Here is a 24702-nt window from a genome sequence, read left to right as displayed (position 1 = left end):
TTTCCTTCTCTTTGTTTTCTTTAGTTTCTAGATGTGTAGATTGCAATGTTGGATCTTCTATACCATTTGATGCCGACTCTCTTAGCCCGGCATATCTCATTCAAGTCTCTTGTAGCTACGCTTTTCTATAGCATTGTCACTGATAGCTAAACTTATTCCAAGCCTATCGTCTTATCTTCTCCGTCTTTTTATTTACTTGAGTACTTGTATTCAACATCATATTAGAGCTTATTCTAATATTGTCATCCTATCTCCTCTTCTTTTCTTTATTTGTATCAAAATATAATTAGCAGCTCGAATCTTAATAAATTACCAGTCTATGGACTTTTGTTTAAGAACAAAAAAAAAGAAAGAAATCCTAGCTTTCTAAAAACTATAAAGTCTTATAATATTTGGCACAAACAAGTGTCTCCTTCTCTAGAAGTCACGCACAAGCAACGTTAGTACTTTGAATCCTTGACTATATGTGGAGAGATTAAGGCGCTATTTATGCTAACCTAAGCACTTTAGGACAAAAAAATACATCCAATCTTGTGGGCAAGTCCTAATCATATACTTTTGCTTCTTTCTTTCTCTCTATTGAATCTCTTTCGTTCATCCTTCTCTATATTCTCACAATTCCACCACCTCTTCATAAGATGCTTGCAATCGTTTCACGTAACTGGAATATTTTATTAGATAATAGTTAATTAATTCAAAGGCTTAAACTATTAGATTAAAAAAAAAAACTAATAATATATCATACACAGACGAGATTTGAACCCATAGACTATAGAGAAACTACCTCTACCTCTTCATACTTGGTAAAATATTCAATAGATATATACAAAGATTCGAAAATGGGCAATTATATATTTGTTGATTAGAAGAAACAAGTTAACATTGAGTTCAAAGCAAGGCTCCTCCACTTCTCACTTTCCTCATAAGATTACAAAAAGAAAAAGGATTAACAGAGAAAAGAAGTTAAGGCTTCAACATCCTCTCTAGCCATTTCCTCCAAGTGTACATTCTCAAGCATCACTTCCATTAAATTTTTTCTGAACCATGTGGACAAACTAACTGATAAGTCTCATCTTAGAAGGAGAAATCTCACCAAACTTTTGTTGCACGTTTAACATCACAAGCATAAGCATTATTTCTAGGAGCAAGCAACACCTACCTGGTTGGTAAGTTAGGGTAAAACTAAATTGGAGGCTGAATTGAAGGAAGAAGAAGCTATTTTTATAGTACTTCACCTATAATTCAATCATCAATTGGTTATTGTAGAATTTGAAATGGCTTTTAATTGGGCTTACAGCTTAAAAGTTGAGTTAGGACTTTGTCACATTCTGTTCTATTCTTTGGTAAAAAGGTCTCAATCATATTTTAGGACAGTGATATTAAACTAGGAAGGGTATATGTCTTGTGATTATTAGGACAGTGGTATTAAATAAATTGAGAATAGTTAAAGTGATTAGAAAAGTGCGACTTCCTACATGAAGTTTGAACTCATAACTCCTATTCACTCAAAAACTTAAATTATCAAGTAATGGACTAATAAAATATATTTACCACCCATAGAAAGATTTTGAGAGTTGGTAGTGATAAAATAAATATCCAATTGTTATTCAATACAAAAGTAGTTGTAGTTGGGCTTTCCATCATTCTTATGGCTTATATATATATATGTATATATCACTGCCTAATTAATGAAAAGGTTCCTTTTCTACATGTTCCTAACTCTTATATTTAATTGTTGATTAGGACTTAGCCAGGTGTCATATAGTCTAGAGCACAAGTGGGAAAGAGAATTTTATTGATTGGGTAGCAATTTTAATAGAACAAAAGAATGATGCAACAGACCAACTAGAACAAAATTTAAGTCATTATCAGTTTGCATATACTAATTATCAAACCATTGCCTGTTTTTATCACTATATTATAGTTAGATGAACTGTTCCTCTCATTTTGATTTCTTTAGCTTAAGAGTTGGTAGCTACTGCTCACACCTTATATTCCATAGTAATGCTAAAGTTGAGAAGCAGTTTCAGATCTTAATTGTTTCTGTCATCAATAAGATAACAAGTATTTGATCTCAAGTTAACTTACTAATAAATGCCCTTAATTCTCAGGTAATCTTTTTCCTGTGCCTCTTCTCGACAAAATAAATTTAGTGATGAATTATATCTCTATGATTTAGTTCTATTTTAATTTTCACTTAAGCACTGTATGTTGCAAAATGAATAAACTGTCTTCAAATTAGACTACAATTCTATGGATGCAATTAACAATTGATGAACAACTTCAACATGGTCTAAATCATATAAGATTAACTGCTTAAGTGAATAAGGTGAAATTAGGCCGGCCCACATTAAAGTTAATTAAAATTTCTCCAAGAATTTCTCACCTAAAGTTAGGTTTGTTTCTTTAGAGGGAAGCATTTTATTCCCCATTGTTTCTAAATTTTGCGGATTGTGAGGGAAAAATGTCCAGGTTTGGTCATAATTCTCTTTCTAAGATGGACAAGGAAAATAACTGTTCAAGGTTGACAGGGAGATTGTTAGAAAGACTAGTTTTCAAGCCATAGATTCCTATTTCACTCGAACATAAAACTAATTAGTTCATCTCTACATGCTTTTAGAAGGAAAACTTCTCTTCATAATTATTTATTCTTATAAATCTCTTCTTGCGTCTCTTGTGGGAAGAAAAGATTGGCTTTTATTTACTTTCTCACATTCCACAGTTTGGGATCTTATTGTTTCATACCTCAATCTGATGACAACTTAGGAGATGCTCATAATTCTCATGCTAGTCTTACATACCACAGATAGGGTACTTTTGAGTTGCAACAATAGACAACAAAAAGAAAAGAAAAATATACAAGAAAAGGGTGGAAATCACACTGTTATGAAGTACTTGATTAAAAAGAAAAAATTTCAACACTAATTATGATCCAATTGATACAAAGATAAAATTAGCATGCCTAGAGAGACAAGCTAAAACAACTATAACTGCCATAGAATACATGAACACATACAATAGCTCAACATTTGTGCCGACTTTATTCTGATGTTTAAATAAATTGAACAACACTGGAGACGAAATAATTAGGAAAATGTAACAACACTACAAAATATAGCAATAAGCAGCTGGTGCTTTAAGTGGATAAAAGATTGGTTAGGAAGCACAGGTGAAAGATAATAGTACGTTTAAGAACACCTGATATGCAGATACTTGCGTGCATTTGCTCACATGGCAGGATAAGCTGAAGAAAGCCTTTCTGGAATTTTGGAGCCCTTTGTTCAGCTTTTAATAAATTGTAGGAGAACTACAATAACGTTTCAGGACCAAAATAACCGGCATGATTAGAAAAGATTTTGCACCACTCCTAAAAGAATTGGAAGAAAGCTGTTCACCAGAAACATAGACGCTAAATTCCCTCTTTGATTTCGGCTGCCTCTTCTAGGTTTAATCGGAAAGATGTGAGGATCCACCATTTGCATGTAAAAGCCAGCATCTTTCACAAGAAGCAAGTCGAAAATAAAGGAGTCCCAAATATTATCTTGCTTCCCAGGGCTATCTCTACGTGCAATACATATACAAGCTGTTTGCAGCAGCGGATGCAATAAAATTTTCAGTTGGGTGCCAAGCTAAATGGAGCAACTTGGTCGTGAAATCATGCGAGTTTCCATTGACATCAATTCCTGAATTGTCTGCCCCTGTTACATAATAATGCATTAATGAGACGTAAACAAGGATGGTGAATTACTTTGTCACAACTCATTTGCACTTACCTCTTCTGACTGCACGTGTCAAACTGCTGAGAGATCTTGATGGCTTTGTTGAGTTTGGAACCTGACGCCTATATGATTTCCACGCACAACAGTTAAGACAAGATCAGACAATGGAACTATTCTCAGAAACATTTAGAATGGATACGGTTAACAAGATACATACATGCGTTTCGATACGGTTAACAAGATTATGATGCATTTTGAACCAATTCTCTATTGCCCAACAAAACTTTACAGCTATAAATTTGTTGTCAGCTTTTCAATCAAACCTCAAGATGACAGTACATTTGCTATACATTCTCCTAGAAGCAACTCTATGGACCACCAGAAATTAAACTGATTCAGACCAGCTGATCTCTGTTGTCAAAGACTCAGACTTTCAAAGGTAGACCAAGAAAATTAAGGCAGCTTGATTTCTCAGTCAAGCTGAGAACATATAGTTTCCACAAGCACAGGTTCGGGTGAGGAGAGCAAATAAGAGAAATTTGAGAACATGATAAAAAGAGTAATTTTAATTATTATTACCTTTTTAACTTTTTGGTGACTGATACTAAACTAAAATAAGTTCCCCATGTAATACTGCCATACCTCATTGGATTTCTACTGGTTTCCAAAGTTGTCGCCTCAGTGCTTCCAGGAGTACAACCAAATACACGAAATAGATTACTGCAGATGTACAGACAGTAATAACATCATCAACATAGAGGTCAGAAATACAGTAAAGACTAAAGAAAATAAAAATAAAGGCTTTAATAGTGATGTCAGAAACACACCTATACGAACCAGTTGCCACCCGCAGTCCATCACCACTCAGAGTACACTCAAATTTGTCAAAGATTGAATCATTCTCATACAAATCACAAAGCTGAAAGAAAATAAACCATCACAACCCATAACCAGGTTACATTCATGTCATGCTTGCAAAGGACAAACTTATAAAAGTCAGATCTATTATAGTGAGGCAAGAAAAGACACACCTTTGCCCGTAAATATTCATGGACCTGGAAAGTTGCAACAGGACCCGAATCCATGTTTATATCCCATAACTGACAAATCAGAAGAGAGAAAAAAAGATGATGCAATAGCTTGTAAAAGAGCAAGAACAATAAAAATGACTTCTCTTTATGGAAGGTGAAAGATTGCTGCAACCAAGACCACATCTTAAAGAAAATTCAATCCTAGACTATACATCAATATGACATAGCAAACATACTTCTAGAATATAAGAACCATAAAATATGGTAACTTCTTACTTCGTACACATTCAGTATTCAGTGAAGAAGAAATATCCATCATTCTTTGTTTCCCTCAAAGACCACAGAAACACCTGGACTTCTAATAAACGCCCATAGCACAAAAAGTACCATGTATATCTGAACCCCATAGAGGGTGGCAGGTGGGAACACAACTTAAGCAAGATCTAACAAACAGTGGTCAAGCTCTCATGGATCATAAGGCTGGGAAGGACTCTAAATATATGGTAAAGTTGCACGTTAATCTTATTTTCTACTTTGACACATGCCCATGATTGAAATATCACGTGCATGTACCTTTGCCATTAAGCCAAAGTAAAACATAAATGCTGTGAAGTGTAAACAGCTTTGTCATGGTGGAAAAAAATCAGCAAATCATTTGTAGAGAAATCTGAAAAGCATACTGAGAGTAATATCACTGGTATAAGAATTAAGTGATGAACCTTGAGAGTCATATAATCCCTACTAAGTAGGTGCCTTCCATCACTTGCAAATTTAATGTCAGAAATTGATGCAATGATCTCTGTGAAGAATGATCTTGAGCCTGCTGTTAGATGCTCCTCAAATCTGCTTGAAAAGACAATTCACCCTCATTGGAACAAAAGATTGTGCAAATTAAATAGCTTAATAAAAGATGATATTTACAAACATGTTGCAATTTCATGCTTGTACAGAAGTAACATATGCACAAGTTTACTGCAACTATAGAAGTAAATGAGAAGTTACTAACAGCTTCGAGTGGTTGTCACACAATGCCGACTGGCGCAGATCAATAAGCCGGATTGAACCCTTTGAGCTACTATAGGCTAACATACTACAATGTGTTGGATGGAACTCAGCAGATGTTATCACCTCTGACATAGTAGAAGAAGTTACAATTAAATATCTATCAAAATGGAAAAGTTCCCAATCCATGAGAATTTACTTTCATAAAAAACGAAAGAGAATATGAAATGGAAATTGGTTAGAAGGGAAAACCTAAGGAGAAATCCATGACATTAACTGCAAGCGAATTATCTAGTTATCTAGACTGTTATTGTGATACTGGATTCGTAACACAGCTGGAAGGCTGAAGATCTTGACTAAGGATGTTATAGAAGATAGTGTCTAACATCACATGTTTTGATAAATGTTTGTCTCAAGTAGTTGTGCTCAACAAGTTTAATATCACGAATCCTTTTCCCTCAGTAAATCTTAATATCTTATATTGCTCAAAAATAATTAAATGAAAGAACAAATGGACTAGAAAAGAATTTTTAAAAAAAAGAGCTTCTCCCTTTTACTAGTAACAACCAGCTTCCTACAATGACTCATAAACTAGGTCCTTCTTTGGTTATGTGACAAGGTGTTTATCTGTGGATAGATTCCTAGTTATCACATAACTTGGACCAAAAATAAAAGGAGTCTCGTGGATAAATCTTAAGAGACTGTGCTAAGTCCCAGACAAAACTATGATATCACAGATTTCCTTTCTTAGCCCAGGGTGTAATAATAAGCCCCTTCTATTACTGTTTTTTAATGCAATGCCATTCCAGAAGCACCCGGTCAAATCCTTTTTGAGTTTTATCACATTTCTATGTTTGCTTGCTTTCCAACAAACACAAAGTTGGACAAAAATATAGTCAGTTATCCATGATAAGATTCCCATCCATCCACGATCAATGTTGTCTTTATAGCACAAACAAATGGGCTACAACTTCACATACTCTGTATATGATGAATACAGGTTATTAATAGCATGTTAAGAATGCAATTTTTCTATATCTACTTGTAGGGAACAAACTTTTACTTCAGAATATACCTTCTTCAAAACACAACAACAACAACAACAAAAAATGGTTCACCTACGCACACATCGCATCAGTGCATGTGTGTGTTTTCAATCATTCATCACTAACAGTTTGTGAGTAAATTGGCGGTAGATGAGCTTCGACCGACCACCTTTCATGATCAGGCAACTTCTCAAAGTATGGGGCTTCGGCTTGAACCCTTTCCCGACCGCTAGGGAAGCCCGAATGAGCCCAACTAGGGACCCAATTTGGCATCGTTATAGCCACCTTGATCCATGCCATCATCCACCTTGGAGCATGACAAACACCCTGCCACTTCTCTCGATTGCCTATCTCTGCACTCCTCTCTGTGTTGCCTCCCCCTTCCCCAACATTTAAGCTATCACAACTTCCTCCTTCCTCTTCCTCACCTTGTCTGACCTTGTCATGTCTTAAGATCCCCTCCCCCCCTCCCCCCCTCCCTCTTTGTTGGTCGTCCCTCTCACCCTTTCTGTGTTGTGGGTGCACGTGAATGGGAGGAAGAGGGTGACCCCCATTCTCTTGGTGTGGGCTTGGTCCCAAGCTAGCCTAAGCTCAAGCCCATACAGGCTAGGCATATCGGAGCATATGCATTTCGACATGGTGTCTTTCTAGCCCATTTTACTCCAACCGAGTCATTTGTTTGTGTTATTTAGTCTTGAGTTTAGATCAATGTGTACCTCAAAGCAGACCTAGTTTAGAATGAAGTCTCCTCGTCACCAGGGAGACTAGCCATTTCAAGCAAGTGAACTATCTCCCATTGCTATTAATCAATATTTGTGCGGTGGTGAATTATATATAATAGAATATATCATAAGTGGCATGGTAGGTCTCACTAGATTATTGCATTGCATGACATTTCACATTACTTGCATTAGTCACTAGATGAATGTAGAGAAAATTGGCATATGTGAGAGTCAAATCATGCTAACTAATAAACTTATTGTGTGCCTTATGTCGTATATGATGATATTATATTTATGTACTCATGCATTTATCATGTTAACGTATAAATCTATCATGTTATGCAACAATTTGTACATTCTCATACTAGTGATCAAAGTTCCGAAAATCGGTATCGGGATCGACCGTTCGGAGAGATGATTCGTATCGTCCAAGGATTCCAGTTTCGACCGATCCTGATCCAGGTTTCGGCCTGTACACCTGCAAACAGCCACCTACAGCAGCAACAGCTAGAGAGAGAGAGAGGGAGAGAGAGAGAGAGAAAGGAAGAGAGTGAGGGAGAGAGAGAGAAAAAGGAAGAGAGAGTGAGGGAGAGGGAAAGATAAAAAGGAGGGTATGAGAGAGAGAGGGGAAAAAGGAAGAGAGAGTGAGGGAGAGGGAAAGATAAAAAAAAGAGGGTATGAGAGAGAGAGAGAGAGAGAGGGGGGGGGGGGGAAAGGAAGAGAGAGAGAGAGAGGAAAAGATTAAAAAAAAGGGTGAGAAAGAGAGAGAAAAAGATATAAAAAAAAAGTGTAGGAGAAAATGGATACTTTAGATTAACAGTTAGAGGGATAGGAAAGAAGAGAGGGAGGAAAAGAGATTTTTACTTTTTAGATTTAATATGTGAGTAATTATTATTTCTTATTTTCTTATAATTTTTTCTAAATTTTTAGAAATTTCTCAACATTTTTAATAATATTTAAAATTTTATTTAATTAAAATAGTCTGATCCGATATAGGTGGCCGATACAGCCGATACATATCGTTTTTTCGGACGGCCGATCACAACCCCGATATCGATTTTTGGAACCTTGGTATCGGCCGTATCGGCCGCCTATATCAGATCAGACTATTTTAATTAAATAAAATTTTAAATATTATTTAAAAATATTGAGAAATTTTTAAAAAAATTATAAGAAAATAAGAAATAATAATTACTCACATATAAAGCCTAAAAAGTAAAAATCTCTCTTCCTCGCCCTCTTCTTTCCTATCCTTCTGACTATTAATATGAGATATCCCACTCTCTCTCTCACTCTTTCTTTTTATCTTTCCCTTTCTCTCTCTCCTTCACTCACACTCACACACACTCTCTCTCCCTCACTCTCTTTCTCTTTCCCTTTCTCTCTCTCTGTGCAGCTGTAGGCCGAAACTAGCCAAACCGACTAGTTTCGGCCCAAATTGGTCCTGACTCGTTTCCGCCCGGATCGGTCCCGATCCGTTTCGACCAATCCCACTTGGGATCGGCCAATTGCTAATCCTTATTTGATATGTGATACAAACTAATTGCAATAGTGAGACACTAGGGCTATTTTATTACTTATTCTGTAGTAGCTTTGTAAATGGACATATTTTTCTCTTTATTGTATTTTATTTTTAGCATGTACTCTTGTATTCAAGGATTCTACCCATTTTTGTACTATTAATGGGCTAGTTGTAGCCTATGGGCCCTTCTGTTGTTTCTACTATTTTGATTTTATATGGTAATGATGTGTATGTTGCTAGTTCTTTCATCCTCCACGTAGGTCTTATGTGCAACCTCACCTGAGGGGCACATCACAAATTTGGAGTGTTTTAAAAGCTAGGTTGACCTAATCATCTCTATTTATGCAATACAGCTCTGTCTACAGCTTCAATAATCAGCTAAACCAGAGTGTAATCAATATCGGACTTTAGTGTTTGTATCTTCTTCTCCCTTAACCAACTACAATGGAATCCCAGGGTAAAACATTCTTGACTCAGCCATGGCAGGAAGAAGTATAATGGTACTCAAAGACTCGTAAGTTTCATGAGCATTAACAAGCTCTACTCTGGCAACTAATTTGTCACATGGCTAACACCAATAGATAGCAAAGAATTGGTAATCTAAGATTCCAAAAGATTCAACTCATCAGTAATATCTAGCATGACAAATATAAGGAGCAGGAAAATAAAATACAGGGCAAAACAAAATAAAAGAACATAGAGTGTGATCCAGTGCTACAAAACTGAGTGTGTCTGCCCAAGCTGACCTTACAAGGAATTTCGAGCTTAATTTTCCACAACAAACATAACTCATTTTTAAGCACTTAGAGCTTGATCAACTCTTCTTTTGTCGGAGATCAAACTCAAACATACTTTGAGCAGCTGATAGAGTTCACTGTTCAGAATAGTCAATCTAATTCTATGCATAAAAAAGCTACTACCAAAGTACCATTGCAGGAAGGGATCACCTACCAGTTAGGTCCTCCATATTTGCAGGCTTCACATCAACAATGTTAAAGCTCTGATTGCAGACTTCCAAATTCCACAGATTTATCCGCAGATCATCCGCTGATATGAATGTCTCACCATCACTGGAAGGAAAAATAGAACATCAGTAAGGAATGTAGGTATGGCATATCCTGGAATGAGTAAGAAGATACACATACAGCATTTTAATTTCCATAGAAGTACTATGTGGTTTTGCATAGAAAAGCCAAAATCACAATTACCTCAAGATGTATAGCAATAAGCAACAGCATAAAGAAACACAGCATGCACAGCACTATAAGCTATAATATGTTGGTATTATATTATGCTAATACTGGCACCTGAGGAGTGAACATAACTCATAAAATCCTCTGCAAGTTGATAAAAAAATGGATACAAATGTTCACCCAACATTAGGGGTGTAATCTAGCTGAGCTTTGTTCAAGCTTGGCATGAAATTAATTTGAGCCTAAGCCAAAGATCAAGCTTGAATTGACTACACTTTGTAAAATCATGTAAGCAGATTGAAGCTTATATATATATATATATATATATGTATGTATGTATATAGTTATTCATCTAGTTATTACTTGTATTAATATACAAATAGAGCCTTTTATCAAACCGAGCCTTGTCAAGCCAGCTTGTGCTCAAGCAAGGCTTGAAATTAAATTCGAGCCCGATTCAATTGATCAAGCTTGACTCATTTCAAAATATTAGCCGAGCTTGATCAATTGAATCCCCCAATACTAGCCTTATGCAATATCCTAGTAAGGAAAACGTTCTCCAACCATTTTCTGCCATCAATGGGAAGATTCATATTAATTTAGAAAGAGAAAAATATCTGTGACTCGAGTCACAGAATAGGGAAGAAATTATACTAGATTAATGAAAAGCGCTTTTCAGAAATATAAACTTTTCGTTACTCAGAAAACAAGCTCAGGCTTGCTCCAATGGCTGATTGTGAGAAATGCATTTCTTTTGTCCAGAGGAGAAAGAATTCCATCAAAACTCCTCAGTAACACCATATGCTAGATATACATGGGTTTCTCTAGGTACAAAATGAGCCACTTTAAATAGGTTTATTGCTCTAGGCCAAGAATACAGTTAATCAACTGGAGTGTGCATATCTGTGACTCGACAAATATAAAACTGAAGCAACTGCACTGATTAAGATTATCTGGCAAAAGATATGAATAAACCTGTTAGTTGAAATAGAATTAATGTGGTAATCATGAGCATGAGCATATATCCTTCGACATCTAGCAACAAGGTTTGTCTCTTGGCTCACCATCTACATGTGCAATGCAACAAAAGTTAGAATTTCATCAATAGAAAGAAAAGGGCATAATAGTGTGCCAAAAATAACTAAAACAAAACAAAGAAAAAAAAATCTTGCTTCACTATAGAGTATATCTTGCGGATAAATGTCTTTATACATCACTTAGTGTGGAAAATAGGCTGAGCTAAGTACAACTACCATGGGCAAACGCAAGGATGGAAGCCCTCCAGGAGGAAATGAGAGGTCGCTATTCAGAGAACTGTAGGGCATTCTAGAACCTGTACCATTTGGAAGATTTACTCGAGGACTACCTGTACTGGAGCTAGCAATGCTATAATTTTCTACAGCTTGGGAAGCATCAATATTGAACTCAGTAATCCGTTTCACCTTCTTTTCTTGCACCTACAAATTCATCAATAGGAAATGAGCATAATGGAAACTTAAAGTGCAAGATAACAGTTTGTAATGACAGAATAAAACCTGTAATCAACTTAACACTAACAATGTTACAGCAGCAAGCATTTCTGATAAATGCACTTCTAAAATCAAATCTCTTTTGTAGTCTAACATACATTAACAAAAGAAATGCAGAAAATGCGGAAATTCCAGTAATAATCACAACAGTACTTATGTTCCAAAACTCACAAAATTTCAAAAGTTTCAGGAGACCAAAAGCAGTATTCAAAGAGAACTACAAAAAATTATTATAATCATTGATTGCTTCAGTTATATACATATGTATGGTCATAATATTATCTCATATAATGACAGATGTGTCCTAAAGCTCATTGTCATTTATGTAGGTATTTGGACTTATCAATTGCAAGTAGGACCAAAATAAAAACCAAAGATCACTTTATGCTGATGACTATACTTATGTTCAAGGTTTTGATTACAAATTTTAGGTTTGGGATCAGCCACCCAGAAAAATAATACATATTAGTAGGATCGGTCGGCCATCTCAGTATTAGACTTTTTAATTATAGAAAAATTAAAATTTATTATAAAATGCAGAAAAATCTAAAAATTCAGAAAGAAATAATAAATAAAACAGAAAAATGATGCCCATGTGTTTAAACATTAAGAGGAGCAAAGAATGATTATCTTTTAATCTCTTTCTCTCTTTGGGGACGCAATCAACTCAAGAAGCAAATAAAAACTAATGATGTAGCAGAATTTTGAGTAAAAATAGAAATTGCACAAACCAGTATAGTTTCTAGGATATCAAAAAGGATAGATATTGAAATAACATAAAACTTGAAGAGGAGAACAAGAATGTTACTCTTACGGTCTTACCTTCCAGTATTTAATTGTTTTGTCATTTGTAGAAAGAAGAAAGAGTGCACCATTGGCTGTTTGACACCATCTGATCTTGTTGATCTTCTCCTCTATTTCCAAGCTTTTTAAATAGTCGAACTGAAATATTATCATAAAATCAGGAAAAAAAAATCAACATAAGTATCATCCATTATCATCTGCCCATCACTAGTACCTCAGGTTCATGACTCTGAAACTCAGTTTTGTAGCGGAACTCAGGACGCCGACTAATTGGACAATCTATTCTCTCCAATTCTGTTTGACTACCATGCTACACATCATATAAGAAAATGTAAAATTTGCAAAGCAAACCAACATACAAAAATAAGATATAAAGTGTTGTAGAAAATGAATTTCACATACATCCTTGACATCTGTCCTCTCAAATAAAACCACACGTCCTCCTCGATCTCCAGTGGCAAGATAGTCACCATATTTATCAAATTCTATTGCAGAGATGATGTCAACTGGAAATAAGGTCATCAAGTCAGCAAATAAAGAAAAGTCTGCAGGAGAGTGATGAATTTTGTGAATGAATTGGTGAAAAGAGAGAAGATGGAAGGAAAAGCAATTCATCAAGGAAACAAAAATGGAAGAGAAAAAGCATAAAGAAAAGTCAGGATGAACAAGGGAAACCAAATAAAAAGATCATTAACTACTATGGATGAAGCTATACATAGAAATTGACACCTAAGAAAGATCAAATATAACATGGGAATAAAAAATCAATTTATTGGATTTTATAATATACACTAAAGAAAACATAAAAAATTATTGAAGCACTTGCATTAGCTCATGGCAGCTTTATTGCCTTGTTGTGGTTACTTTCTATTCCTAATCAAGCTGCTTCACTGGTTGAAGAAATAAAGTCATAAACTTGACGTCATTCTAACTTTTGAACTGCAGGAGAGAAGGAAACCTAGCCAAGCTTCAAAATGTGATCTCGCATGACAAAACCTTTGGCATCACCATTCACCCTGTAAAAACTCCACTTTTTGTCTTTATTACAGCATCTACGCATGCTACTTCTTCAATAGAGATGCAAAACTAGAAAGCTTTAGAGGTAAAAATAATCTGAATAACTATATTCTCGTCCCATAGAGGCCAAAATCGATGAATGCAACTTTACCTTAGACCAACAACTTTAAGAGAATTCACAGCAAGCACAAAATAGGACAAAATTTGAAATTCAAAGACTATTAAATTCTCAAAGGAAAACGATAATAAGAAAAACTAGCCAAGAAAGAGAAGCCCTTGCTGTGAATAACTAAGACTCGTAAGCTAAGATATACTGCAACACATTCAATTAAGCAAAGTACGTAATCAGATTCTACTCCAACCGAGTATCGAACTCCCTCTCCACTGTAACAACACGGTCGATCCAATCCCAGATGAACCCGGAATAAAAGATAGCACTCTAATCAGTAAATCCGCAGGTAAATCAGCAAGAATGAGATTAGAAGGTGCCAGCTCAAGAAAGAACCAACTAAATATAACTGAGCCATTTCATATTCCCATTAATCTCCAAGCAGAACTAAAAGACCGGCAACCGAAATTCTCCAAAAATCAACCGGATCTTACACAAATCACGAGATACAAGGATCATACCTTCCTGTACCTCCTCCCCAGCAGTCCTCTCCCCGAACACCTGCGAGAATCTCCAATCAAGCGCCGGTGGCGGCGCCCCCGGCCGCCTGGGTTCCTCGGCCCCTTTGCCGTTCATCCTTCGGCGCGGACTCCGGCGAGATCGCGCCAAGATTGGTGCGGCATCAAAGATCCGATACCGCGCGTCCACCAGGGATCGGAGGCGATCGGCGGTCGAGCGACGGCGCAGCGATTCGCCGGGGAGACGGTTTCGGCTACCGTCGAGAACAAGGGTTTCGCTCTCCTCCCTTGTAGCTTGGCGTTTTAATCATTGGAGAAGGCTTCTCTCCCTTCTTGTGCAAACGACTTTGAAAGGACGAAACTGCCCTTTAAGATCACCCGCCATTCTTATTTATCCACAGCTAGTGTTTAGTTTTAAGGACGAGATAAGTCACTGTCTTAACGTTGACCCTCTTAATTTTTACCTATTGCCATTAATTTTCGAACAAATTACAGCCCAAGATTACATGTAACTGTTTGTCCTCTCATCATGTAATATTATTATATTAATGGTATAGTATAATACATGTTTCTGAGTTCGAGTTATAACAGTATCAATTTGATTGAAATATTGTTAAATTCTAATTCCTCTCAAAAATATAACATTAAATATCCCCTAAATCTATTATTTCTAATATGACATTAAAAGTCTTTTAATGATAACACCACTTTCTAGTTTGCAATGAAATATTTATTGTTTCTAAACTCATTTAAGGTACCCTCTTCTAGTATTTTTTTTAAAAAATATATATATATATATAAATTTGAGAATAGATACTTTAGTTTTGGAGCTAAACTCAATCCATACGGACGTGTGCAAATAAACTGAAGTGTATTTTGTGCAAGAGGGAGCTGTAACCCTTTTCTTAAAGCATTTTCTTTATAAAAAAAGATGAAGATAAAGTAGTTGTTTTACAGTTTCTGCTCATCTTTTAATGTAGTTATCATTTATATAATTGTTCGATATGATTATTAACATCAAAAGTTAACTCTTTTATATTCAACAGTATCTGGAATTCCCTTCCTGTTTAATAATTTATATGCTTTCTTGTTTGAACTGCAGATAACTCAAAATTGCATCACAATTTAAGACAATGGCAGACCACAAAATAAACTAGATAAGCAGCAGTATTGGTTTCCTTCTGTTCTTTCCAGATAGAATATTACGGTATGAAAAATCGACATTTAGAAGCAATACTTGGTGAATTTCCAGATATGCCTTGAAACAAAGACCATAAAATGTCTAAAATTTTTGGCAACTGGGTGCCTGAGTGAGCTTAAATGAAAGTATGGCAACCTTGTGCCAGGACAACAAAAGGAAAGTGTCTCTTACCAAATGACAAACTAAAAGCAAAATTCGATATCTAATGGAATTATTTCTACATGAAAGAAAAAATTTCCCTCAATTGCCAGAGTCGGCCTTGTATAAGTTCCAGTATAAGAGAGTCCTCCCAAGGAGAGATAGAAACAGTAACTAATGAAAAAATGTTCCCAACAATATAATCGAATATACAAAAGATTCGGGAGGTTCCACCAAAAAATGTGAAGGTCAATTTCTGTATTGAGGCTGTAAACAGAAGATCCAAATGCTAGCACATCCGAGGGCAACCTTTCTTGTCATTGATAAGGTTGCAGGAAGAAGAGACTCCTTGAAATATTCACCGATCTCCGATCTTTATGAGCTATTGTAGTGCGGAGTCACATTGTTATAAGAATGGGACGAACAAAAAGCTACATCTGACAATGCCCTCATTTTTTTTTTTCAATCATCTGGATCCATCTCTTCATCTTGCTCCGAGGGTCTATTTGAATCATTTCCTCCATTATCAGATTCTGTTTGCCCCTCTGTGTCAGTATCATCTTCTGGCAACTCTCCTTCCTCATCATCTTTTGATTCATCAGCCTTGGAAGACTTAGCAAGATTGAGAACCATCTGTTCACTGCATTCTTCTTCACCTCCATATAACAATTGTCCATATCTATCTTTTACTGCATTGGCAATGCTGAGGAACTTGGATGTTCTGCAGGAACACTCAGGAAGTGGGTGAGAAAGGAAAGATGTAGGTTTCGACAGTAAGGCCTCTGCTAGAAAACCATCCACACCCAAGCTCTTGTTAAGATGTTCACGCACCAGAACAGTCCAATTGTGTTGTGTGTGATACAGATTATCACTCACAGCTTCAAATAGCTCAGCAAGTGTTTTCCTGGTAAAAGTAAGATGAGAAAACTTTTAGTACCAAAAGAAATATGATACCATGAATGATCAATATTTACTAACACCAGAATTTTTCTGATGGCATCTACTCTGAACTGCTAAATTTCATACTTAAGTAACCCAACAATTAAATATTACAAAAGCCTGCCTTTAATTATATCAAGGAGACAGACATCCTTGTCCTTTTCAGAACTAATATTGATTTTATGAGATCCACATGAAAGAGCTTGTCTGCAAGGTTTTCTAGAAATCACAAGACATTTCAATTGCAATGCTGATATACTCAGTGAATTCCTGTATAGCATAACTCGAGGAATGATAGTGGTACAGAAACTCTTATGCCTCCCTAGGGATGTGATATCCTTGTTTATCCTAAATAAAGGAAGAAATACAGCAAGTATTACTTTCTAGCAGGCAGAAACAAGTCGGGCCAACAACAAGAATACAACCATCACAAAAGGGCAGAAAAATTAATAGTTGATCTCCTCACATGTTTGTGGGCGAACATAAAGTTGGTCCCTATACATTAGTGCAATTGTTTTGGAGAATACAGGAGGCATTTTAGGTTCCAAGAAATTTATACTTGAAGATAAGGCAGGTTGATATGTCCGGGCATAAATTGTCAGATCCAGCACAAGCTATAGTTCCATTAGTCTTGGATAGAGTATCTAAAAGAACATTACCCACAGATCTATACTGCAGCATCTACTGTAATATATGTTTAAATAAATATTATACTTTGCTAAAATGTTAATAATAATATACATCATTTGATTTTGTCCAATAGAATTGGAGAGCCGAAAAGTTAATCTCAGGGCCACCATCCCATTCAGAATCCCAACATCCTCATTTTGTTGTTTAGCATCTCTTCCCTTATTATCCTTTATCTTTCAGCATCCCTTCCCCTAATTATCCTCTCTTTCAGCATCTGCCATTCACCTCAAGTTCTCCAACTTCTCCTTCCTGCCAATTAGCCTTCATCAAGAAATCATACAGTATTGCTCTACCTACCCATCACTAAATCCAACCAAAATCACATTCTGCTTCCATTTATTTCCTACTGATCGCAAGCAACCATTCACCTCATATTCTCCAGTAGTAGCATTCACAAAACAAAACCACCATCCAGAATAGTTCTACCTATCCATCCCTAAATCCACCGAGTAGTGTTTCTCTCATTTATCTCCTACATGTCATCCTCTACCTCTCATTGCATCAATTATTGCTTCATCTTTGATCCAGAGCCTAGCTTGATTGGCCAATTTGGTTGCAGGTTTTGTTGCCTCATCCAATCCAGAGCCTCACCCAGTTGCCAATTTGGCTGCAGGTTTTCATAGATCAAGAGAGAAGCAGTGACCACACCTGCAAGGGCAGGACCTAAGACAATTCCACCTTTGGTAGAGAAGCATAAAATGGTCTGTTTACTACAATCAATTGCAATATTGCATAATCAAAATATAATATAGCAGCACATAGATTACCTGTTAGGACGATATGTAATGCTAGAGGCTGTTTGGTACAAGCGATGTCCCATGATCAAGCTTGAATAATCTGGCCACCCTCTGCCATCATTGTGAAATCCAGGAAAAAATGCATCAGCTTGGACAGAAATGTAATAATCAAGAGCATCCCAGAGCAATCGGTGTGCTTGCATCCTCAGATCTACGGGTGTGGGATCTGGCTCTCTCTCAGACTCAGCAATCCAACCATACCAACCTTCCTTCTCATGCTGATAAAAAGGTCTAGCAGGAGGTGGAGGAAGGGGTCGAGGTCGGGGTCCAGCTCTGTTCCAGTCTTCAATAAGTTGTTTCTTACTTTTGACTGGTGGAAGATATGATATATTTGAAGGAAGAGGAGATTCAGGTCCAATCACATTGGACAACTCTCTCTTACTGCATAATGAAGTACGATCAACTAAGTTTGCAAACATGGCTCGTAAAGGAATAATAACCCTCTGCCCACCAAAGGTCCCCGCACCAGCCAAGTATATAATCGTATTTGCAGGATAACCTAGTGCTCGAAGCAGAAGCCCAACCTACAAGGCAAACTTTAAGTTCAGTGATGAAATTTGCAGTTTTGCACTGCACTGCGCTGCAATAAAGTAGTAATGACAGGAAGTAGAGAAAACAAAGAAGAAACTATCTAAGAAACTTTCAAGCAGAAACATTAACTATAGGGGGTCATATTCACTTTTGGGGCATAACAATCTTATGTGTTAAGAGAAGTACATAGGTTTGGTCCCAGTGACTACTCAAACTAAAAGAATTGAGCAAACTAAGGTATCAGGGTCTAAGGACTCAGATTGGATTAGACTTCACATGGTAGTGATTAAATAAGAAGCTCACCTCTTCAGGCATGAGAGGGCATGAGCCATTTTTCTTTCGAGCCATTGAATCAACACTTAGTTCTTCCTTAAGATTCCCACGTTCAATCATCTGCTTCCTTCTATATTGTATGAGTTCTGAGTGAACGTCCTAGTTAAAATCAAATGAATGGCAGTCAATAAAATAAAACAAGAGAACGAAAAAATGTAAAAATAAACCTTCATAACTGTACATAAAAGCCATTGTGAAGAATATATTAGACCATACAAACTGAGATGTTGAGATGCACGCTCAAAGCAACCAAATGCCAAGCAGTAATGAATGTATTCTGGCAGATAATCACATTCTATACCAACCTGGAAAAGTTCTGCACAACCATGAAAAGCTAGAGTATCTCTCACAAGACCAGGGTGATACACTAGATAAGGATGGCCAGATGCTCGTAACCTACAAAGAAGCTACAAAACGGTTAGAAGACTCCCACATGAGAAACTATGAGAGACAGAAATAAATGAACAGGTCAAGCACTTGATTCCCACTTTGTAAAGAATTGAAGCAGCTTAAGATTGAAAGGTCAGACAAAGGCTTCGAAATTGCACTCTATAACTATAACAGTTTTACCTCCCCACCATTTGGTCGCCTAGCTCCTGAATTTCTGGACGGAACTGCAGGGCACGGAAAGCTACCCGGCATCTGAGCCTCTGGTATTCCCCCAAGCTGCTAGGTAGAATAGACTACAGAAATAATATGAGAAGGATTAGAAACTCTGTAGAAAATCACAAGCTTCAATCTGTTGTAATTGGCAGCTAGTTATCAAACTATTTAGAAGAGTCAGAACTCTGAATTCACGAGTTTCAACATATTGCAAAGGTCAAAACATTGGATCTGTAGAACCAATAGGAACTTCACAACTTTCACAAAGGATGACAAATTCATGATGTTAGATATCAAAAAAGAAAAAAGAAAGAGAAAAAAAAGTAAGTTTTATTCGTAAAGCCAAAAATACTACAAAAGAAGATAAATGAAGTTGAAAAGGTTGGCACCTCAAGGCATCCACCACTAGTGATTATCAATCCAACAACTTTTGATTGCTTAAGTCTAGGTAAGACTTCTCTGATGTAGAAATCTGGAGAGGCCGAATTCTTAGGTGAAATAGTAGGAAACTTGGTCTTTCTTCTGGCTTCCTTCAAATCGTTTGGCAAGCTCTTCAGAACGATTACATCATTGGCAAGGGCTGCTATGAATTGCTCCTCATTGTATATATAGGAAAAACTTTTGAATTTGGAACTGCAAAAGCACAGTAGCAGGCTTAGGGTGACTAATCTTAACCTAGGGAAGAAAATCAGTAAAGGATAGCAACGGAACGCATAATATATTAGTAGAGTAGAGAGGAAGAAGGAACGCACCTGATTCCTTTTGAGCGAAGAGTTTCTTGCAATTCTGGGACAATTAGAGTGGCATTCAAAAGCCTAGCAACGGCAACAAGATCACAGATCTAGTAAATGGAAAAATAGGTTAGAAACTTCCAAAGGATAATATACAAAAAGAACTTTTTGGAAGCAAAACTTACTGAAGATTGTATCTTATCAAATCCACCGTATATCTTTGCATATATAAAACCATTTTGCTCCCCAGGGACTGTAAGAAAATGCAACAACAAGTTTCTTTTCAAAAAAGATCACTCCAGATAAACAAATTAGAACTGAAAATGGAAACATCTTAGGAAAGTTGATGCAGGAAATGTTTCAAATTTTATCTAATTACAAACTATGAAATATGCAATTATTCAATCAAATTTTATCCTTCAAATAAACCATTTTCATAATATATTGAACATGTTGGTGCAACAGTGAAACCAAAGAATCTTCAAACTGAAGTTCCGAATTTTGCTTGCCAAGAAAAAGAGCGTTGAGTATAGTGGGGTTTATGGACAAAGTGTTGAATCAATTAGAATGTATTATTTCATCTCTTAATTTACTATCCCAAAACAAGCTAGGTTGGCAACTTTAAATTTTCAAGGTTAGAAACAAAATTAGTTTGAGAACAATTATTTAAGCCTCCTTTATATCCTATTCATGGTTCTAATACCAAGTTTGACCGAGTCCTATACTCATCATCAATCATTCACTTGTAGTTATAGATTATATGACCATCTTAAAACACAAGTTAGCACTTGAGATCATAATAAATGATTATATTTTAGGTTCAATAGAGTCGAATTAAAAGTCTCCAATTTGAAACGCTTGGGACCATTCCTTTCTATTCGTATAATTCTATTTTGAGAGCAAGCTTTCTCTCTGTAATTCCAGTCCATACATTTTCTCAGTACTTTAACTATATCCCACTCAAAGGATTCTTAAATCAGTTCGAGATTTTACAGGAAATTCAATGATAAATCACCAGAATTAGCAATTTGGATGTTCTCTCCCTTAAAGAGAAAACAATGATACAATTCCACTTTATGACTGAACTTTCTAAGATATCAAGTAATCATGGATTCATCATCAGATCACATTATTGTGATGGATCTCTACCTCTAATAGAAATACTTTTGAGGGCATTTATCGCTAGCCTGTGGCACTTCTTTGGTTGATTGTTGCCATATCCACGAGACTTTATTTCGTTGAGTTCTACTTGGCAAATCAATCATATATTTGAGGGTGCACATTAATACATGAAAAACTCATTAATCTTATTGTGGACCATGCATACTCTCACAAACTTGAAAAATAATTATCATATCTGAAGATCGCTCAAGCTCTCTATATATTGGTCCACAAATTCTAGCACATATCAACTTCATATTTAGTTCGATAAAAGCAGTCCTTTAAGCTCATGTTATTATGATTTATTTTCAAATGTTTGCATCTTTAGAAGAATATTTCTCATTCCTTTTTCCCTTATAAAGCAAAGTCCCATGAATGCCATCCCAAGGACTAAAGAACAAAATGTGCTCCATGGTGTAGCCACAAGCAATCTCTGACCCTATCTCCATGTGTAAAGATATGTGAGCTTGCATTAAGCAACATCTAACAAATACAAGCCTTGAGATTTTACTCCTACAGGTTCTTTTACCTCGCAAAAAGCTTTTGTGTGCTCTTTTTAATACTTAATGCCCTTTACAATTTTTCTCCCTCCATTGAATTATGAAAAAACCAACTTCAATATAACCACGCCATTTGAAATGAACCTATGATCAATCTAATCAGTTATTGTCTTTGGAAATCAACAATTAGCTCAATTGTCCATTGATTGCATAAAAGTTGTAGAATCTTTATCGCTCATTTAAATGAACCCAGGATCACTCTAAACAGTTATTATCGTTGGAAGTCAATATTTAGCTCAACTGTCCATTGGTTGCATAAATTTGTAGAGTCTGTAGAAGACATTTTCAAGAATGTAGCTAAAAGATGCTATATCTGAGCATGACACATAATGGCAGACTATACAAGTAAATAATCTCCACTACTAGAAACACTAGAATTACCAGGGTAGAAGTTCCTAGGATTAGCAAATGGTTGCAAGGCCTCCAGAGAGATCACAGGACCCCATAATTTTCGATGACGAAGTTTCTGCTACATCATTTGAGGCAAAAAAAAAAAAAAAGGTAATCAGAAAATTTAGGATCAAGTTAAAGCTGTGTAACAGCTCTAGCAAACAAATTATACATGCACACAATTTCACTATAAGATATCCAATTTAGTGCAAAATACCATGTTAAACTCTAGAACAAGTACATCATGATTTATGGCTATGGTCAAAAGTAACATAAACATACTTTTCCAACTGGATAGAAGTCGTCTGCACGTAACTTGTACTGTACAAAGTCCCCAGTAGAATAATTTGCAAGAAAAAGATGAACTAGCAGCGATACTACTGATAAAGCAATTCCCACCACTGCAGCCAACTTAATCTTGCTCTTGTGTAACATCTTATTTCATTATTATCCTCCCAGAACCTATATGAAATAACCCTGTCATCAGAACAAAGCACACATAAGGTATATGTTTCACTAAGTACATAAACAATATGTTAATATGTCCATCAATGTGTGTATAAGTAAATGTTGCACGAATTAAGAGTCCTACAATATCAGGAGCATGAAAAGGATGGTCGCGATCATTCAAAGTATGAGATTCTCTCATTAACTAAAACTAATAAATCTATTACTGGGCAAGAATGTTTCATTTACATCACAAATAAAAAGATAGTAATGAGCAAATAGTGATCAACTTCAATGACCACGTTGTGTGGCTGAATATACTAACTTGAATATAGACCTTTTCAAGAAGTTAAAGCAATGGATCTGAAAAGTTAAAAATAAAAAAAGTACAAGACGGGAATGATGTCAACTTCTCGATAGGTAAGAAACAAGGAAGACAAGCACTGAAAAGGCAACGTACATGGCAATTAACGTCCGATCGAAATGGAAGCAATACAAATATTTGGAACGCAGTGCATGATTAACAGGACGTATTAGTATGGGAATACGTAAAGGTTAAGGACCTTCGAATGTCTCTTCTCTTTGTTCTATTTGATTTAATAGCAAAATCTAACATGGACTCCCTAATCCAACTAAGATCCAAGAAAGCTCTAATCTTGACAGAAGAAACCTTAGCCAAATCCAAGTACAGTTCCGGACAGAGATAGGAGCACCAAGAAATAACCAACCAATTATTTCTTGCTATCTAATCAGCTGAGATCCGACCAGAAAAACCGATCTCCAGCACCAAATCTCCAAAAAAAATTTAGGGTTTAACCCCCACCGCTCCTCCGATCGATCAAACACCAAAGACTCCGAATGGAATAAGCCCACATTAAATACCACTTCAAAACCCAAACAAAATCTAGTGGCCAAACAACAACTCTTCGACCTCGGAACAGAACCCATCCAACCACTCTAAGAACTCCAAAGGGGCCAAGTGAACACGACGAGATCTGGATCGCGAAGTTATCTCACCTCGTTTCCAGATGTGGCGAGCGAGATGGAGACAGAGACGGATTGGCGTAAACATACCTCGTGGTGATTGCCGCATCCGGTGGTCGGAGAAGACCGGAGTTGGAAAACGAGATCAGAGGAGCCGAGGAGGTCAGTGGAGTCTGAGAGTCTTCTATAGTTATTATTGAGTCGATCGATACTGACCACTCTCCAGTAATTCGTCTGCAGCATGGACATACGAAGCGTTACCGAACCAATATATATATATATAGCCATGATAAAAATGTTTGATTATACATAATCTGTAGCATAATTAATCAAATTAGTAATTAATAGAAATATACATGATTAAATACATTTTAACTCCCACCAGTTACGCCCAAAATCATGACTAAAGTAAGATAATTATATTTTTAATCCAACTTAACGTAATATATCTAAATTATTAAAATACCCATTTATATCAAAATTATCGAAATACTCAACAAATTATCTTTCTCAATATAAAGTCATATTTTAGTAATCTAGATATAGTTACAGTCTCATTTTTTATAATTTTCCGCGGGTTAGGTTAAGAATATTCCACTAGACTGGATTGACTTTAAATCATCTCAATGAGATGCAATCTATAATTGGTTCAAGTTTAGGTCTAGTTATTGCTCTAATAATTCGGCCCATCTCTGCCCAACATAATTAATATAATACACCTTAAATTTTCATGTCTAAAATATTTATAACCACAGTTTAAAATATGATTGTATTGGTTATGTTAATGTTTCGATTGTTTGTGGAGCGAGGTGGACCATATATTACTCTAAGGGAGGTAATGGGGTAGAAGGATAGAAGAGAGAGAGAATGGCATTTTGTTGCTAGTTTCTACTCTGAACGAGAAGGACTATAGTTCAATAACAAATAAGCCCAAAAAGTACAACAACAAAAAATCCCACTATCAATTGGGAACCACCCGCTTCCG

At 36.2% G+C, this 24702-nt stretch overlaps 2 protein-coding genes across 4 annotated transcripts; both read right to left on the bottom strand.

The window, feature by feature from the left end:
* Nucleotides 1–2892: 2892 nt before the first annotated feature.
* LOC140777705 (serine/threonine protein phosphatase 2A 55 kDa regulatory subunit B beta isoform-like) lies at nucleotides 2893–14558 on the bottom strand. 2 transcript variants are annotated; one of them, XM_073122004.1, is made up of 14 exons: nucleotides 14216–14558; nucleotides 12971–13074; nucleotides 12783–12878; nucleotides 12587–12706; nucleotides 11489–11692; nucleotides 11211–11302; nucleotides 9994–10112; nucleotides 5757–5880; nucleotides 5470–5593; nucleotides 4751–4819; nucleotides 4547–4638; nucleotides 4362–4439; nucleotides 3774–3841; nucleotides 2893–3698 (listed from the first exon to the last, which is right to left on the bottom strand). In XM_073122004.1, exons 1-14 carry the CDS (start codon nucleotides 14328–14330, stop codon nucleotides 3562–3564), a joined length of 1542 nt encoding a protein of 513 aa, XP_072978105.1. In that variant the 5' UTR covers nucleotides 14331–14558; the 3' UTR covers nucleotides 2893–3561. The 2 variants fall into 2 exon arrangements, with proteins under 2 accessions (XP_072978105.1, XP_072978104.1); XM_073122003.1 differs by having other exon boundaries at nucleotides 11486–11692; nucleotides 14216–14557.
* Nucleotides 14559–15707: 1149 nt separating this feature from the next.
* LOC140778514 (protein EMBRYO SAC DEVELOPMENT ARREST 30) lies at nucleotides 15708–23948 on the bottom strand. Of its 2 annotated transcripts, none has more exons than XM_073123269.1 (11): nucleotides 23808–23948; nucleotides 22569–22763; nucleotides 22278–22365; nucleotides 20361–20428; nucleotides 20197–20285; nucleotides 19834–20077; nucleotides 19412–19524; nucleotides 19147–19237; nucleotides 18812–18940; nucleotides 17948–18501; nucleotides 15708–16455 (listed from the first exon to the last, which is right to left on the bottom strand). In XM_073123269.1, the coding sequence occupies exons 2-11, from the start codon at nucleotides 22719–22721 to the stop codon at nucleotides 16014–16016; spliced, it is 1971 nt and encodes a 656-aa protein (XP_072979370.1). In that variant the 5' UTR covers nucleotides 22722–22763; nucleotides 23808–23948; the 3' UTR covers nucleotides 15708–16013. The 2 variants fall into 2 exon arrangements, with proteins under 2 accessions (XP_072979370.1, XP_072979371.1); XM_073123270.1 differs by having other exon boundaries at nucleotides 22278–22362.
* Nucleotides 23949–24702: the final 754 nt, after the last annotated feature.

The sequence above is a fragment of the Typha angustifolia genome, chromosome 15, assembly GCF_048772165.1.
Source record: "Typha angustifolia cultivar Huaian chromosome 15, ASM4877216v1, whole genome shotgun sequence".
NCBI lineage: Eukaryota > Viridiplantae > Streptophyta > Magnoliopsida > Poales > Typhaceae > Typha > Typha angustifolia.
The sequence above is the reverse complement of the archived record's forward strand: the minus strand, read 5'-3'. Positions and strand labels throughout refer to the sequence as shown.

What these genes read in the sequence shown, in the direction of transcription:
- LOC140777705 (XM_073122003.1), bottom strand. Translation starts at nt 14,330, where the DNA reads ATGAACGGCAAAGGGGCCGAGGAACCCAGGCGGCCGGGGGCGCCGCCA. An exon ending in TGTGACAACCACTCGAAGCT is followed by an intron (nt 5,594 to 5,756) that starts GTTAGTAACTTC and finishes CTTTTCAAGCAG; the next exon opens with ATTTGAGGAGCATCTAACAG. An exon ending in GACACGTGCAGTCAGAAGAG is followed by an intron (nt 3,699 to 3,773) that starts GTAAGTGCAAAT and finishes ATTATGTAACAG; the next exon opens with GGGCAGACAATTCAGGAATT.
- LOC140778514 (XM_073123269.1), bottom strand. Translation starts at nt 22,721, where the DNA reads ATGTTACACAAGAGCAAGATTAAGTTGGCTGCAGTGGTGGGAATTGCT. An exon ending in ACTTCTATCCAGTTGGAAAA is followed by an intron (nt 22,366 to 22,568) that starts GTATGTTTATGT and finishes CAAATGATGTAG; the next exon opens with CAGAAACTTCGTCATCGAAA. An exon ending in CTTCGCTCAAAAGGAATCAG is followed by an intron (nt 20,078 to 20,196) that starts GTGCGTTCCTTC and finishes GTGCTTTTGCAG; the next exon opens with TTCCAAATTCAAAAGTTTTT.